The 15,779-nt window shown below is 50.3% G+C and overlaps 1 protein-coding gene across 24 annotated transcripts in view; it reads right to left on the bottom strand.

Annotated features, from left to right (window-relative positions):
- The window catches only part of USP19 (ubiquitin specific peptidase 19), a 41,789-nt gene that overhangs the window by 11,526 nt on the left and 14,484 nt on the right, over positions 1–15,779 (bottom strand). For 10 of the 24 annotated variants that reach the window (XM_083491148.1, XM_083491152.1, XM_083491153.1 and 7 more), the window contains 17 exons: positions 15,317–15,450; positions 13,337–13,711; positions 11,074–11,326; positions 9,960–10,116; positions 9,752–9,823; positions 8,859–8,992; positions 8,225–8,439; positions 6,717–6,915; positions 6,486–6,619; positions 5,156–5,314; positions 4,905–5,015; positions 4,423–4,533; positions 3,905–4,006; positions 2,044–2,184; positions 1,754–1,872; positions 1,522–1,659; positions 438–844 (listed from right to left, as the gene is read on the bottom strand). In XM_083491148.1, coding sequence (XP_083347274.1) covers positions 438–844; positions 1,522–1,659; positions 1,754–1,872; positions 2,044–2,184; positions 3,905–4,006; positions 4,423–4,533; positions 4,905–5,015; positions 5,156–5,314; positions 6,486–6,619; positions 6,717–6,915; positions 8,225–8,439; positions 8,859–8,992; positions 9,752–9,823; positions 9,960–10,116; positions 11,074–11,326; positions 13,337–13,711; positions 15,317–15,450 — 2,961 coding nt within the window. The remainder of the gene's footprint in view (positions 1–437; positions 845–1,521; positions 1,660–1,753; positions 1,873–2,043; positions 2,185–3,904; positions 4,007–4,422; positions 4,534–4,904; positions 5,016–5,155; positions 5,315–6,485; positions 6,620–6,716; positions 6,916–8,224; positions 8,440–8,858; positions 8,993–9,751; positions 9,824–9,959; positions 10,117–11,073; positions 11,327–13,336; positions 13,712–15,316; positions 15,451–15,779) is intronic. The other 14 variants (XM_083491156.1, XM_083491150.1, XM_083491155.1 and 11 more) reach the window with 3 other exon arrangements.

Raw genomic sequence — 15,779 nt, forward strand, 5'->3', positions numbered from 1 at the left:
AAAGCCATGGAGATGGCTGGGGACTTCAGGAACCGCACAAAAGACAGGAAACGGCCCTGCTTCAGGATATTCATATTTGCTTCTTGTCATCTGTGTTATGTTCTGCTGCTTAGAAGCCTCCACCCTACTCATCATGAGGCATGTGGAATAAATTGTTTTCCTAATCCCACTTTTGGCTTTTGGGGAATAACGGGGACAAAAACATTTAATAAAGTTGCTCGAATTTATTATTTTGATTCTCCTTCTTCTTCTTATTTGGCTTCTGGTATCTGAGAGCAGAGGCTGTTGGGAAATTTGCCTGCTGCCTACAGAGCTCCTCATGCAACAAGCAGCCCTAAGGAACGCTGGCGTAACAGCTGTACCAAAAAGTGGTGAGAAACCCCTTGGGAATGCAGACGGTGGGGGGCTTTAAATAAGGCCCATTCAGATTTGCCTACCTTCCGGCTTGGGGAGTCTCTCAAAGGGCCCCTCCCTTTCCACAAAGCTGTCAGCCCGTGTGTCCAGGGAGGGCTCGGAGAAGCCCGAATCCAAGCTCAGCCCCGAGCCTCTTCCTGTAGGGACCTTGCTTCTCACAGCGCTGGCGTCCCCCAGTTCCAGCTGCAGCTCAGGGGCCGAGAGAGACGGCTGGGGTTCCTGCGGCAGGTGTGGGGCCCTGGCCCCATCTCCCGACTCCATGGCGGTGGAGGCCTCATCGGCGGCAGAAGCCGCAGCGGCGGCAGACGTGACTGTGGCGCTGCTGCTCCGGGCCAGCGCCTCTGGCTTCTCGGGAGGCTGGTGCTGCAAGCCTTGTTCTGGCGACATCCTGCCCACCTGGAATGGCGGCTGGAACACGCTGACCGAGTACCTGAGCAGGGAGAGGAAAAGCCGTCCGCTAAGAGGACAAAAGTAGAGACATCACCTTGCCAACAAAGGTCTGAATAGTAAAAGCTATGGTTTTCCCAGTAGTGATGTATGGAAGTGAGAGCTGGACCATAAAGAAGGCTGATTGCCGAAGAATTGATGCTTTTGAATTCTGGTGCTGGAGGAGACTCTTGAGAGTCCCATGGACTGCAAGAAGATCAAACTGATCCATTCTTAAGGAAATCAACCCTGAGTGCTCACTGGAAGGACAGATCCTGAAGCTGAGGCTCCAATACTTTGGCCACCTCATGAGAAGAGAAGACTCCCTGGAAAAGACCCTGATGTTGTGAAAGATGGAAGACACAAGGAGAAGGGGATGACAGAGGATGAGATGGTTGGACAGTGTTCTCGAAGCTACCAGCATGAGTTTGACGAAACTGCGGGAGGCAGTGGAAGACAGGAGTGCCTGGCGTGCTCTGGTCCATGGGGTCACGAAGAGTCGGACACGACTAAACAACAACAACAAAGAGGTCACAGCCTGTCTGAAGAGGGAATGTGCTGCTGGCACTGAGGAAGGAAATGAAAGCTTCCTTGCTGCCTCGGCCAAAGCCTACAAAACGAGCGAAACAGCGGCGGCTGGCCAAGCGCCCAAGAGCGTTGCCAATACTCCGGCTACCTTACCTCGCGTAACCTTCCAGAAGCTGGGCCAGCCGTGCATAGGTGAGGCGTGACTCCGGCACGCTGATGAGGAAGGGGAAGCCAATGTTCTCAGGGAGGCACAAAGCTTTGTGGTCGGGCCAGTGTGTTTTCTGGCACACTCTGAAACACACACAAAGACAGTCTCATGCAGAGGGCCGCAGGGGCTTGACGCAGCCACCCCAGCCCAGCCTGGGAGCAAGAGACGGCGACTTACACGTTGCAATAGCCGACACGGTAGCACCGAGTGCAGCGCTTCAGCTTCTCCTCTTCTGACTGCTGCTTCTTCTGACAGGCGGCACATTTGGTGATGGGAACGCTGGGCACCTGAGGACGCTTAGGGGAGAGAAATTGCCCGCTTAGGGTGATTGGGAAGCGGTGGGCACCTGTACTGGGAAGGTGGCAGGACAGAATGTGTAGGTTTCACCTTGAAAGCCTAAGAGCTTGCTTTCCATCTCCTTCTCGTACAGCTGTATGGAGGGTGTAATGGCAGCTCCTGGCACTTACCTGTTGGACCTGCAGCTCCACCACACGCTCCTTGGCCAGGTCTGGAGAAAGCACTTCAAAGCACAGCAGGAGGTCCGTGGGGGAAACCGTGTCCAACGAGTGCGAAGGCAAGAACATGCGGTGGAAGCGGTTCTTGATTACCTATCCAAAGGAAAGAAGGGAGGTGAAGTCCAGCCCAAAAGATGCCCTTTCCTCCCTCTAGTTTCACACATAAAAGGCAAACTTCAGGTTCAGGTACAATGTACTCCTGACCACCAGGTGATTGGGTTGGGGTGTGGGGCAGAGAGCTAACCAGGGGAAAAGCAATTTGCTCTGCTTCTGAGCTTCCCAGGGCATGTGGACTGTCCAAGATGGAACGATAAGCATGGCCTGGATCCAATAAATAAATCAAATACTGAACAAGCCGGGTATGCAACAAATGCTGCAACAAAATGTTGTGGTGAATGGTGCACCTGTTCTGGATTTCCAGCTGGCCAATCAGGCCCCACTGCAGGATACTCAATTTTCTCATCTTCCTCCAGTTTCCTTTTTTCTTCCAACAGCTGAACAGCCTTGCCATGCCCACCGGGAATGCCAAATCCTCAGAGCAGTTCTGAGTGCATGCCCTAAAGTCCTCCCCTCCCCATTTCAGTAAAATTCCTCCAACTCTGCCGATACCATGCACATGTTTCTACACTTACACATGGTGCTATTCTGGCTACATAATGATCCACCTGGAAAATGTTCATTATTACTATATAGGTTTGTGCTAGTGGCAGTAAAGTGTCATTAGAACAGCACTGTGTCAGGATGAGGATGGAGTGGGGTGAGGAGACAGACAGACAGATAGACAGACATAGAGCTGCAAAAAAGGGAGGTGACGGGGGAGGAACCAGATCCTTTTGTGTGTGAACAGAATAGGTGGGACTCTCTGGGTTGAGTCTTTAGAGTCCTAGCTTAGCCTGGAACAATAATACAGTCTTAGATTTGGGGAGTAGGGAGAATTGAGAACTTGCTGGTAGGAGGAAGAGGAGGAGGAAAAAGGAGATGAATTTGCAGCACTTTTCTAAGTAGCGGGAGGTATTTGCAACTCAGGTTCATGCAATGGTAGATACATATGCTGCAAGGATCCAGTTTAGTCTAATTCCCTAACTGTAAGCATATGGGAGGAATGGGGCATGGCTAGACCATCATTGTCTCCATATGCACCCTCCATATGCTCATGACAATTCCCGCCCCGCCCCACCCCACCCCCTGCTCCATCCAACAAACAGGGTTTTGGTCCAGGTCTTTTCTTTGGTAGACACTCCAGAGTTTATTCCTGGTGGTGCCTAGTACAGATTAAGTCTTGAGTGCAGCACCAGTTGCTCTGTGGTCAGCCTTTTTTATTTTTAAGCAAGAAATATGTGTGCATGTATAGTCCCCGTGTAATGCATGCCACAACTACTGAGGTGTGTGTGGGTGCGCACACACAATACATCATGCACAGCCTAGTGAGAGGTAGGGTTCTGTGTTGATGGCACTCAAATGAAATTCTGGAGGTTGCAGGTAAGGGATCCCAATGAAGTGGCCAGACACAAGAGCAAAGGCAAGAAGAGGAGCCAAATTTTGCATATTGATTGGAAATTTTCTGCCAAAAACCTTGGCTGCCAGGTCACTAGGCCTCCTGTATACATAATGGCTCTCTGGTACCTGGGCAGCCACAGCCAGGGGAGATCAGCCAAGCCTTGTGTTGTGAAAAGGACACGGCATCCACAGAAAGAAAAAGCCGCAGAGGTGATCTGAATGCCAAGAAGCTTCCATTCAGTGAACAAGCCTCACTGCTGCTAAGAATCCTTGAGCCACAACTTCAGCAGCATTCAGACACAAGACCATGCCTCACCTCAGCCAGGCGCAGGTTATCAGGAGTCACTCGCACGCTATGGGACACAGAGTCTAGCACCTCCATGGCAGTGGAATTCTCCTTGCTGATGCTCACCAGGAACTGTTGGAAGAGAGCATGTGCTGGGGTGGGTATATCAGGGTGTGTATCCTTGCCAGCCTTCCCTCCCACTCCCTGGTCTCATTAACATTTACTCCTTCGACAATGTAATTCCTGAACTGCACCAGGCTTACCTCACTGGATTAGCCAACCAATCAAGGCTGTACCCGGGGTGTGCCTACTTTCACATGCTCTCTATTGCAATTTAGACATGTTTTGAGTTGAAGCACGTGGAACCTGCCCCCGACACATATTGCTTTGCCTCTCAAAGCAGATGTTATTTCCGCTGGTATGTCCCACTGAGTTTCAGAAATCTCTAAAGCTCAAGGCCAATCGTGACATAGACACTATTCTGAAGCCGCTTAGAGCACAAGATACAAGAGATTCATCCTGGGCAGCTGGGACGCTGCTGCTCTTACCTTAACAGGTTTCTTGTGTGGTTCCTTGGCAAAGTAATAAACTGTCAGCACCTTCTGCTTTTGGGGTAGGGGGACTGGCAAATAGAGGAAGGGATCAAACGTGATGGACACCTGCAAGCAATAGGGTTTGGCAGTCAATCAGCACCCCCTGGACATAATGCATAGGCAAACCCCAGAGGTACTGGCAAACCCCAGAGATACAGAAAATGGTGAGTCTGGGGTCAGAGGGCAGCAACCAAAGGAAGGAGGCAGCCTGGTAAAGGTGTCAGTAGCAAAAGATCACCAAAGTTCTTGATGGCAGGACACATGGACCATGGAGTGGAGGATATGGTCCAAGCTAGTGAATAATCACTGTAAAATGAGTAAATACCACCTCCCACCAAGCTAGTGGAGGAAAAGCAACTTTAGATGCAGGCCATGTTGCCCCGCAGCGTGCTCAGAGCTGCAAAGCAACCAGGAAACCCAAAGAGTTGGCACACTACCTTTGAACACACAGGGCACACTAGCTTGGACTTGTACTGGCCCTGGAACAGGTCCACGATGAAGGAGTCGTTCCTCATCTTGTGCCGTTTCCAGGCCTCTTCAGCAACAATCTAGCAGTCAAAAACAAGTAAATAGCAGTGAGGGAACAAAAGCAGGGGTGAGCAAAGGTCCTTCAGGCTCAGCCTAGCCAAGGCCTCCCAACTTCCACTGGGCCATCGTATATATTATATATGTATATGTAAAGACTTGCCTCATCAGGTCGTCCATCTGAATCTACCGTTTCAGTGTAGGGCTTGCTGTGAATGCGGTTCAGGTCCTCATGGAGCCCATCCAGCAGAAAAGCCATGAATTCCTGGGCATCGTGTTGAGCATAGCCTGTAAACTGGCTGGCCTTGCTGGCCACAATCGCCTGCAGGAAGAAAGGAGCGTCATGAACAGCCAGACACCTGTACAGCACGATCAGAACAAACGTTCTGCCAGATCAGAGCAAATGGCCATCAAGTCCAGCATCCTGGGTCGTATCCAGCTAAGCTCTGCTCAGAACAGACCCAGTAAAATTAATGAACCTAGGTCAGTCAGTCATGTCTATTGACTTCAATGGGTCTACTAGCATCGGATACAATCTCCTCTTCTCACCGTGGCCAACCAGGTGCCCAAGGGAAGCCCACAAGCAAAACCTGAGGACGGTGGCACTCTCCCCACTTGCAGTTCTCAGCAAATGGTGCTCCCCTTGTCCTCTCGGAACTGGAAAGAGGGGCAAGTGAATGGGCTCAAGAGCTAGATGGAAAAACAAGAACTACCAGGACAAGTGGCTTCAGAAGTGTGCACAGTCCGGATTGAGGTTTCCTAAAGCCCAGAGGCCTCCTGCTTGAGAATCTAAATGGTTGCTGGTGGCATCCAGGGATCCAAAATCATTTCCAGCCAGAAGGCACAAAAATGGCTTGTGCTTGCACAATTTATCATTATGAAGCTCCCAAGTAATAAAATTGCCTTTATTCCAACACACAGGTATGTGTGTGTGTAGTTTTTATACACTCCAACCCATGAAGGATCCCCCCCCCCCGGGGAGTGCTGGCCTCCCTTGTAGCAGGGAAAGTAGATAAAGTTTGCTTTCGCTGCCAACAGTGCTCCCCAGAACAGCACTTTGCTTGGAGCATACAGTAACCACACATGGAAGAAAGCAAGCGACACTCTTGTTGTTGTTGTTTAGTCGTTTAGTCATGTCCGACTCTTCGTGACCCCATGGACCAGAGCACGCCAGGCACTCCTGTCTTCCACTGCCTCTCGCAGTTTGGTCAAACACATGCTAGTGACACTCTAGCGGAAACTATTGGAAGGGGATTAAAGCTGTTCCCTGCCCCCTATTGACGCCCAGCAGCTCCCTGAGAATCAAGCTTGCTACAAACTGCACAGCCCAACCCTAAGCAGCTTCTTGGTCGCAAGCACTGGGAACCTGCCTCTGCACAGCAAAACGACATAGGCGCGCGCACACACACACACACACACACACACGGCCTCCTGCTACCCACATGGGCAGCTCATCCTCTCAGCCTATATATGCTTCTGCAGGGATACCTCACCTTCAGCTTGGAGGGCTGGAAGGCGTGGTGTGTGCCTTTCCAAAGCGCCCTCAGCAGCACTGCAAAGCCGATAGCCAGGCGCCCCCCAGTTCCCAGGGGATTGTTGTAGTTGATTTCGGACTCGAAGGAGTGATCTACAGGGGTGTAAGTGAGAGAGAGAGAGAAAAGGTGATGGAAGTGAAGGCCAACCATGGTACGCACAGCCCGGTCCCACTCTGAGATACAGCTTACCATGAAAGAAGTCCCGCAACTCCCGGGTGTTGGAGAGAGACTGGATAACACTGTTCATGAAGCAGGTGTTGCCCAGGTTCACCAGCCCCGTGAAACCCGGCAGGCACACCTTCTTGTCCTCCTCCTCCTCCTCTTCCTCCACGCTTTCGCTGCTGACGGGGCTGTGAGTCATGGGTGGGACCATGCATGTTGGCTTGGGCTGGAGGGGAAGATGCTAACACAGTCAAGGAGGCAGCTTCCATTGGTTGCCAGGCTCTCTGTCTTGCCCAGAGTTTCCAGGCTCTGCATGCTGGATTTCTATGGTCACCACCCCACTTTCCCCTTCCTATCTCCGGCACAGAAACCCAGGCCTTGCTCACATTTAACTTTTTAAAAAATCATTTATTATTCATACACAGAGCAATTCCCCCAAAACGGCTAATCCACCCTAATTAGATAATCACATATATGCTCTTTGTTCACTGGCATGGACAGCAAGAATCACACCCATATGTGGAGGGTTCAGCCTTATCAGTTGTATACCCCCAATTACCTGCTGCTGGAGGTACCGCCCTCTGTTGTTTTTCTGTAGAAACTTCCCCAATGGACTTTACCTGCCCACTGTCAGAACACAGCTGCTGATATAAAATGCTGGACCCAGCTCAGCAATTCTTAAGTGCATATTCTGCATTACTTTTGATTCTCCTTTAAGTAATGTCACCCAGTGCAATTCCCATATGCTAAAAGCAAATGCATTCTCTGAACGCCGATCCTTATGTATCCAAAACAGCAACAACCATACAAAGCATGAAGGCACCCTGACATTTAGGGGAACCTGAGAGTTGCAGAAGCGCAGAAAGTGCTTTTAACTTGATGGCAACGTTCCTTCCACCCCTGTTCCCCCCCCATGACTGCTCACATGTGCATTCACATGTCCAAGGAAGTTATTAACAGCCTTAGTTCCAGCACTGCCTCCATCTTCAAAAATTTGACTTTTCCCATATCCCTCCTGGCTAGGAAGGGGAAGAGGTAGGTAGGTAGGTAGGTAGGTAGAGGGGTGTGTGGTGTAGTAGTAGCAGTAGTAATAATAGTAGAGCGTCCTTTGCTGGTGACAAGTCAACTTGATGCAAGGTCGGGAAATTTCCTCGCACTCCCCCTGGTTCAGAGGCAGTGCAGGAAACAGTCCTTCCCTGAATGGCTCCCCTTATGCTGGAAAGGAGAAGGTTTGGAAGGTGCAGATTCAGCTGGCTAACAGCCAGACAGATCTCAACCTTTAGGCACCAAATAGAAAAACCAGCCATAGAGCTATTTCCATCCAAACAGCAGGAACACATTGTTCCGCCCACAAGCAACATTTTGTTGCAGCTGCTCACTCCTAACTCATTGGTCATTGTAATAATCTGCGCAAGGTTCAAACACATTGTAATCCATAGCTCCTGCCTTCAGCCCACCACCTCCCCTGATAGCGTGTCTGCCTGAGCCCTAGAGACTGGGGTTCGAAATTCCCAGCGCAGGCCAGGAGTTCTCACCGAGGGAACGAGTGGTTCCTGCTTCACTGGCACATGCTCCGTCACCGTCCGAGTGGCTACGCCATCCAGGCTGCCCTCCTCTGCTCGCGGCTTCTCCTTCTCTCCCACTCGTGCCTCCTCCTTAGTGGACAGCGGGTGCTGGTTACTTCCAGGTTGGCTTTTATCCAGGGGAGTAGGGCCTGTTGGCATGGCAACCTTCGCACCACCCACTGCACCTTAAAAAGGGGGAAAAGTGGGCTTGTGGTTAGCAGCACATGTGCACTGAGAGGTGAGCGGCGTGCTCTTCACTGCGCCAGCGCCAGGACGGTTGCTGTGCAGTGAGCCCGGCTGCCCTTCCTTGCTTAAAAAGGGTGGGGAACCTGTTCTGGATTCCAAGCAGACATCAGAGCATCCATCCTCTTTCACACCCTCCATCTAGAGCTGATCCTCTCCCCAAGTAATTGCTGGTCTCAACATCCCCAGCCAACAACAGCAGTCATTTCATACCACTTCTATAACTCCCTTCATCAGAGGATCATAGAGGGTGGTTAACAATCACAAGGCAGTTCACCAATAGTAATACTAATAAGAATATCTGACGCTGAAGCCCCAGCATCCTTGCCAAACCTCAAGAATCCCAACAAGGCGAGCTCACAAAAGTCAAGGTGCAGACCTCGTGCGGCAGGAGCCTCGAGGCCCCCCCAGCGCTGGCTGTGCCGCTTCTTCAAGCAGATGTCGATGCGGGCGGGGGTGAAGTTGTACGTACACTGGTCTGGCTCTATGAGGTTCCTGCAAAACAAGGCAACCCAACCAGTGATCAGAAAACAGGAGGCATAGACCTAACCTAAGGATGTCTGGGCATCACAGAAGAGCATAACTCCCAAAGTACTGTACTAATGCCATTACATAGGAAGGTGGGAGGAGGGGGGAAACTTTCTCCAAAAGGGACCCCACGCTAAAGGTTGCCCACCTTATTACAATTTCTGGCAAATTGGGCTCAGGCTACTGGCACTGTTGTGTCCACGTTGCACAGTAAGGAAAGAGGGGACGGGAGAGTGTACCCACTTCTCCAGCGCAGAAGTAAAAACGGGAAGTAGAAATCCAGCTTACACAAGTTCACACGCTTCAGACTGGGCTGTCCGGCAGTGTGTGATCAATACAAAGGTTGCTTCTTGTGCCACAGAACAAAAAAGTGGGTAGGCGGCTTATTTAGATTATGATGCAGGGACAGCTAGGCTGTGTTATGTCTGACTGCTGGTGTGTATTAGCAAAACAAAGCCATAGCAACCGGCGACAAAGAACCTCATTTTAAAAAATCTACAATATCATCACTATGAAGGGAAGAGATACCTGAGCAGCTCTTCTGTCCAGTGTCCCAGGCCTGGGGCCCCAATGTAAAGTAATATACATTAATTACTAATATACTAATTCATAGATCTTAATTCAGAAGGGAGAAGAGCTGTGTCAGATTGGTGCTGGATGTGCAGGTGGGGAGGAGCAACAGAAACACTGTCTATACCATTAGTGCAGAGAAGGAAAGTCTTATACCTGAGTTTCACTTGCCACCTGAATACTGTATGAGAGCCACAATCTGGATGCAGTCGCAGGAAGTTGACGTCACTGCAAAGAGAGAAAGAAGCTCAGGCAAAAGAGACAGACAGGAGCCACCCCTTCCCCGCTGTCAATCCCAGCTTACTGGCAAAGTCCAGTTCTGGGAAGGAAAAGCACTTGGCCTCTGAACCAGGAGTCGCCATACCTCGTCTGGAACAACAGTGTGAAGTCCTGCTCCCGAAAGAGCACCCTGGACATCTCCTTGTGAATCTCCTTCACATAAACGTGCACCACCATAGAATCGTTCCCTTTCTCATACGAGTCGTTCTTCACGAACGTCAGATTCACTGTGGGTTCTGGTTCTGGGAGGGGGGGAAAGCAAAGGCAATGACAGTAATGGAGGTGCTCTGAATAGCGCCTCTGCACCATCCTCAGCAACAGCAAGCCAGAGAAATGTGACCGAGGAGGTGGAGAGCCCAGCATGTGGCCTAAATTCTCAAATAGGGTTTGTCTCTTGGGGTCAGGTAGGAGGAGTTGGAAATAGATCAACCAGACATTAGTCTGCAGAAGGCACAGGAGGCAGCGTGCACTTGAAACGTTAAAATTCAACACCCGAAAATTAAATTACATGACTTATATACCTTATGCAAATTTGCATAAATTGTTTAGGCTTCTGCCAATCACAAAGAGCAGCAAAGAGCTAGGCAGAGCACAAGACCCACATCTCCCTCGCCATTGCGAACAATTACACTGTTCCACTCCTCTATCAATTTCTGAGATTGGCTACACAATGCCGGGTGGACAGATCATATACCAAGCTGGATTACAAGTCCATCTAGGCTGGTACTGTCCACTGTGACCAACAGTAAATCTCAGGCAGAGGCATTCCCAGCCATGGTCTTTCTTGCTGCCTGAACAATTTCAAGCCTAGGCTAACACCTTGTTTTAAAAATAAATACAGAGCTTTTCAGGATGCTGAATTCCCCACCCAATTCTGATGTGGTGCTTCTTGTGAACAGCTCAAAACATAGCCCTTGTCGAATGCTACTGAAATTGCATATTTGTTATGGGGGGGGGGGAATCAATAAAAATTACATATATATAGAATATATATTATATCCTTATATATAAACATAACCCTTGTTCACAACCAGTTCTTGCCTAATAATAACAACAACAATTTTATTATTTATACTCTGCCCATCTGGCTAGATTTCCCCAGCCACTCTACAGAAGGTAGGTCCCGCTGCTACTTCACAGACCAATTCAAACTATTTCTTAAATGGGTGAGCATGCAGGAACCCCATCCCCTCCCTCACCATTAGCAACAGCCTCAAGGGCATCGCTGTCCTCGGACCAGCCTCTTTTCTCAGTGTCCCTGGATGGCGGAGAAGAGGAGAGGCCTTCGCTGAAGGCAGAAGCAACTTCTGGCCCCTGTGGAGTCTCAGAGGAACTGGCTGGCTGTGGAGCCCTCTTCTCTGGGCAGGGCCGAAGCTGGCAGGGCAGTGAGTCTGCAGAGACTGTAGGCAGCTGCGTTTCCACAGGCACCGACACCCTCTCCAAGTTGTCAGCCTGGCAATGTAGGGAGAAGAGAAGGCACAATCAGATGCAGCGATAGCCACTGCAAAACATGTAACCCGAGGCATGCCACAGAGACCTTCTCCTATAAAATTATGAGACATATGACTAATAGAAAAGAACAAAGATTGCAGCCGTAGTCCATGGAGCCTCTATGGGTGAATATCACCAGTGTGCAACAGGCACCTGAGGGGTGGACTGCAATGCTAAAGGGAGGTGCCAAGGACACCTTTGCAACATGCTAAGGAACACGAGATATAGTAGAACTGGGAGACTCTTAATATCACCAGAAGCAGCGATAAGGCAAGTAGCATAGAAGAACTAAACAAATTCAAGGAAATGGACACTGCCTTTAGTGAAGACTGCCCTTCCTGGGGCACAGCCATAACTTAACTCTCATTTGAATCCCGTCAGGGGTATAAAATAGTACCGTATTGGCCCGAATATAAGACACACCCACAAATAAGCCGCACCTTTAAAATTCAAGGCTTATTTGTGGGTGTGGCCTGCCCCCTGGCTCTACCGCCCTGAACAAGGGCCAGGCGGTGCCCCGTTCTGAGCACACTGCACGCCTGCTTCCGACACTATTGCCTCCCAGCACTACCTCACCAAACCGGCACCGGGGGAGGCTTTGGAGTGGCGGGCAGGCTGCATGCCGTTGCCCCACACTCCCAGGCTGCTTCCTGGGGGGGGGGGAGAGAATCGTGCCCCTTTGCCAGCGGCCTTCCCCCTTCATTTTGACAGCTTGGGGGAGGCTTGGGAGTCGTGGGCGGGCGGCATGCCGTTGTCCCACACTCCCGATGGCCCACCTGGGCAGCTGTTTCAGCAGCAATACCATAAGGTCACAAATATAAACTGCACTTTCAACTTTTTTGGATCGGAATTTGGAAAAAAAGTGCAGCTTATATTCGGACCAATACGGTAATAATAGTAATAGCAATAATAATATGATGCTAGGAATGAATGCATTTATTCATTTTCTGCCCTTTTGCTTCATTAAACACCTGGAAACAGCTTTCTGCACAGTAGGATAAAGTTCAGTACTCGTAACCATTGCTGCACCACAGCTCTTGCACTGCAGCAAGGGAATACTGCACCTTAATCTAGTTAATTGTAGCAATCAGAAAGGGTGAGAAAGAGAAAGCACCAGCTCAGTTTACCTACAGGCAAACCTGGTCATTTCAAGCCCCTTCAGCAACAGGACAAGTGAGCCTCTTGGGTGGGAAAGCTGTTAAAACTTGGAAGGCTCAAGTGAAATCCCTGTTCTCAAAAGTAAGGAGGATAGCAAGCCACAAAACAGGGGCCAAGTGTCACGAACTCCATGGAGACATCTTGGCAGGACTGGTCTGAGGGGGAGGAAGAATGGGAAGAGGGTTTGGAGCCTGACGCTGGAGTGGGGAGAGGGGCCAAGTGGTTTGCTGGGAAGAAGCGCCACCCCAATGCCATTGGATGGCCCACATGATTCGGCCTCCACTCTGCCTTCAGCTAGTGTTTCCCTACTCCAGGGGGCGTGTCTGAACCTAGGTCAGACAGTTAAGCAGGCCGCGCTGACCTCTTTTCCAGGGACACGGCATTGGCCACACAAACAGTGCCCACAAAGGAAGAGCCAAGGGGACGTATGACATGTTGGCAAAACGCCTTGGCGTGTGCCCAGCCTTGTATCTTGGGAGTTCTATGTTCTGAACTCCAGGCATGTGTACCTGCATCTATTGTTTAGACCATGCAGTGAATTTCAGAACAAGGCCTTTGGCAATAATCGAGGAAGAATTCCAGTAATGTGCCTACAAGTGGAAGCAAGAATGGCACACCTGCATTTCTGATAAGCATCCCAGAGTCTCCTCTCCACAGGGACAGACCACAGAGCCAAGTCTGCCCTTTCTTTGACTGACAGTCATTTGATGGGAGGAAGGGTGCAGCCTGTTCCCTTTGCTATAGGGCTCAACGACAAAAAAGCAGCAGCTCCCAGCCTTGAGCCATGCACACCCCTCTCTCCCCGCTTCTCACCTTTAGGTCTGGTGGGGCATCGCCTTGGGCTCCCTTGTCATTTCTGAGGTTGCCGGCTTTCCCACTGAGTCCTGTGCTCCCCAAGCTGCAGCTGTTTCCTTCCTCCTCAGACAGGCTAGTTTTGACACCCACTGCCCTTTTGGCACTAGGGCCAGCTGGCAGTCCCGGACTGGCTGGGCTCTTGCCTCCTGCAGCCTCGTTCCTCCCAGAGCCTCGCTTTGGGTTGGAGGGCTCCCGTTTGCCCCTGGATGGCTCCGCTGTGCTGTCAGGCTGGGGCTCCTCAGGCACCTCCACCACAGAAGGGGATTTTTCCTTGCCATTCTCCTTACACGCAGGCCTCTTCGTCTGCTCCCTTGAGCCATCCTTGCAGCGTTTCTGGGGGAAAAAATTTAAAGGCTAAAAATTACTATATTGAGTTAGGGAGAGGAATAGGCTCCTTTCAGACTGAGCTTAATGGATGCAGCCAGACATACACTTGATCTGCTTTTTGCATGCTGGATCAATTCCATTAATGGGGGGCTTGTAGTTGTTTGAGTTATTGGAAGCCTGCTGTGACATTTTTGAAAAGGCGATCTGAGGATAACATCACTCAGATTTGAACGGAACAGGACACCACAGAGCAAATCCTGAGGTGGTGTCCTGAGCGTTGCCCGGTCCAATTGTATCAGATCAATTTCAATTATTGCAGCCCAATGATGGGGGGGGCAGGGTGCTTGTAAGGGTTTGAGTGATATGCTATTCTCTCCACCTACCCTGTAATGGCTTATAAAAGCTAGCCAGGGAGGAATGCATGGATGCGTCCATTGCCCTTAAGGAGGAGCTATACCACTGCCACTTTAAGAGGAGCTCCCCAGTTCCTTAAGTATTGAACAGCTATTGCCCAGTTGAAAATATCCCCTTTGGGGGCCAGTTGCTCAAAAGGGGTGGGGAGATTTAACTGCAGGCATGCTTGGGAGAAATGGGTTACCTAGAGCCATTGCGATCTGGTTTCAGGCCTGGGATTGGGACTGAAACAGCATTAGTCACCCTGGTTGTTAGAAAAGTGTTGAGGGGGCGGGTGCAACTCTGTTAATTTTTCTTTACCGCTTGGTCTCTTTTGACCATGGTATTCTTTAGGACTGACTCCAAGGGTCAGGAACTGGAGGCACTGTGTTGCAGTGGTTCCACTTCTACCTACAGAGGCATGTCCAGGGGGTGGCAATGACCCCTGCTTGGTGCCACGGGAATGGACATGTGACTGTGGAACTCCCTGCCTCTGGATGTGCACCTAGCCCCAGCTTTGCAGGTATTAAGAAGACACACCAAGGCACAAGGTTTTGGGCACACTTTTGGAAATGTTTGATTACTGTTAAGGATTTTACCAGCTGTACTGTTTTAGTGATACATTATTTATGTATGTATCTTACTGTTGTATTATGAGGTAAGCCACCGAGAACCTTTGGTAAAGGGCAGGTAAAAGGTAAAGGTAAAGGGACCCCTGACCATTAGGCCCAGTCATGGCCGACTCTGGGGTTGCAGCACTCATCTCGCTTTATTGGACGAAGGAGCCAGCGTACAGCTTCCGGTGAACCAGAGTAGTGCACGGAAACACCGTTTACCTTCCTGCCAGAGCAGTACCTATTTATCTACTTGCACTTTGATGTGCTTTCGAACTGCTAGGTGGGCAGGAGCAGGGACTGAGTAGTAATAAATGTGTTTAGTAAGTAATAAAAATAATAAATGTGGCCCCTTTGCTTACAGGAAACAGATTTAGGCTGGCCATGGGTAACAGGTTGGGGACTGTTTGCCCAGAGTTACAGCAGCTGTTGCGGCTCCCTGCAGTGCATCACTGCTGAGCCAACCCTCAGGGGTCCCTTCCAACTCTAAGATTCTATGAAAGGGCAGTCCGGCTCTCATTCTATCTATCCTTGCTGGTTTCAGAAAAGGCTGAGCTACGGAACAAAACCCCACCTGCACGTTCAGAATAAGGTGGAATCTTACCAAAAGTGAAGCCCAAGTGTGCAACGGGATCTTCTTTTGTAGCACCAGCTGTAGGATATTGCCCTTCTTGTACTGGACTTTGCTGCAGGAGCTCTCAATCTCCGCAAATAACTGGCAGCTCCACTCACGGCCATCTAAGGGGGGGGGGGGAGATACGGCACATACAACAGTCTTTCGGCTGCATTTCACTCCCCACTCCCCCCGCCAGTAAGACAACAGAGAGGCAACAGCGAATAGTGCACTGAAGGCAGAAGGTCCTAGGTGCAACCCCTGACTTCTCTAGTGAATGCCCCTCAAGAGATCAGGAATAGCCTCTGTCCAAAACCTTGGGCTAGATCAGGCATAGCATTGGGCTAGATGAGGCATAGGCAAACTCGGCCCTCCAGCTGTTTTGGGTCTGCAATTCCCATCATCCCTGACCACTGGGGTTAGCTAGGGATGATGGGAGTTGTAGTCCCAAAAC

Source organism: Podarcis liolepis (genome assembly GCF_965112155.1).
Source record: "Podarcis liolepis genome assembly, chromosome: 2".
NCBI lineage: Eukaryota > Metazoa > Chordata > Lepidosauria > Squamata > Lacertidae > Podarcis > Podarcis liolepis.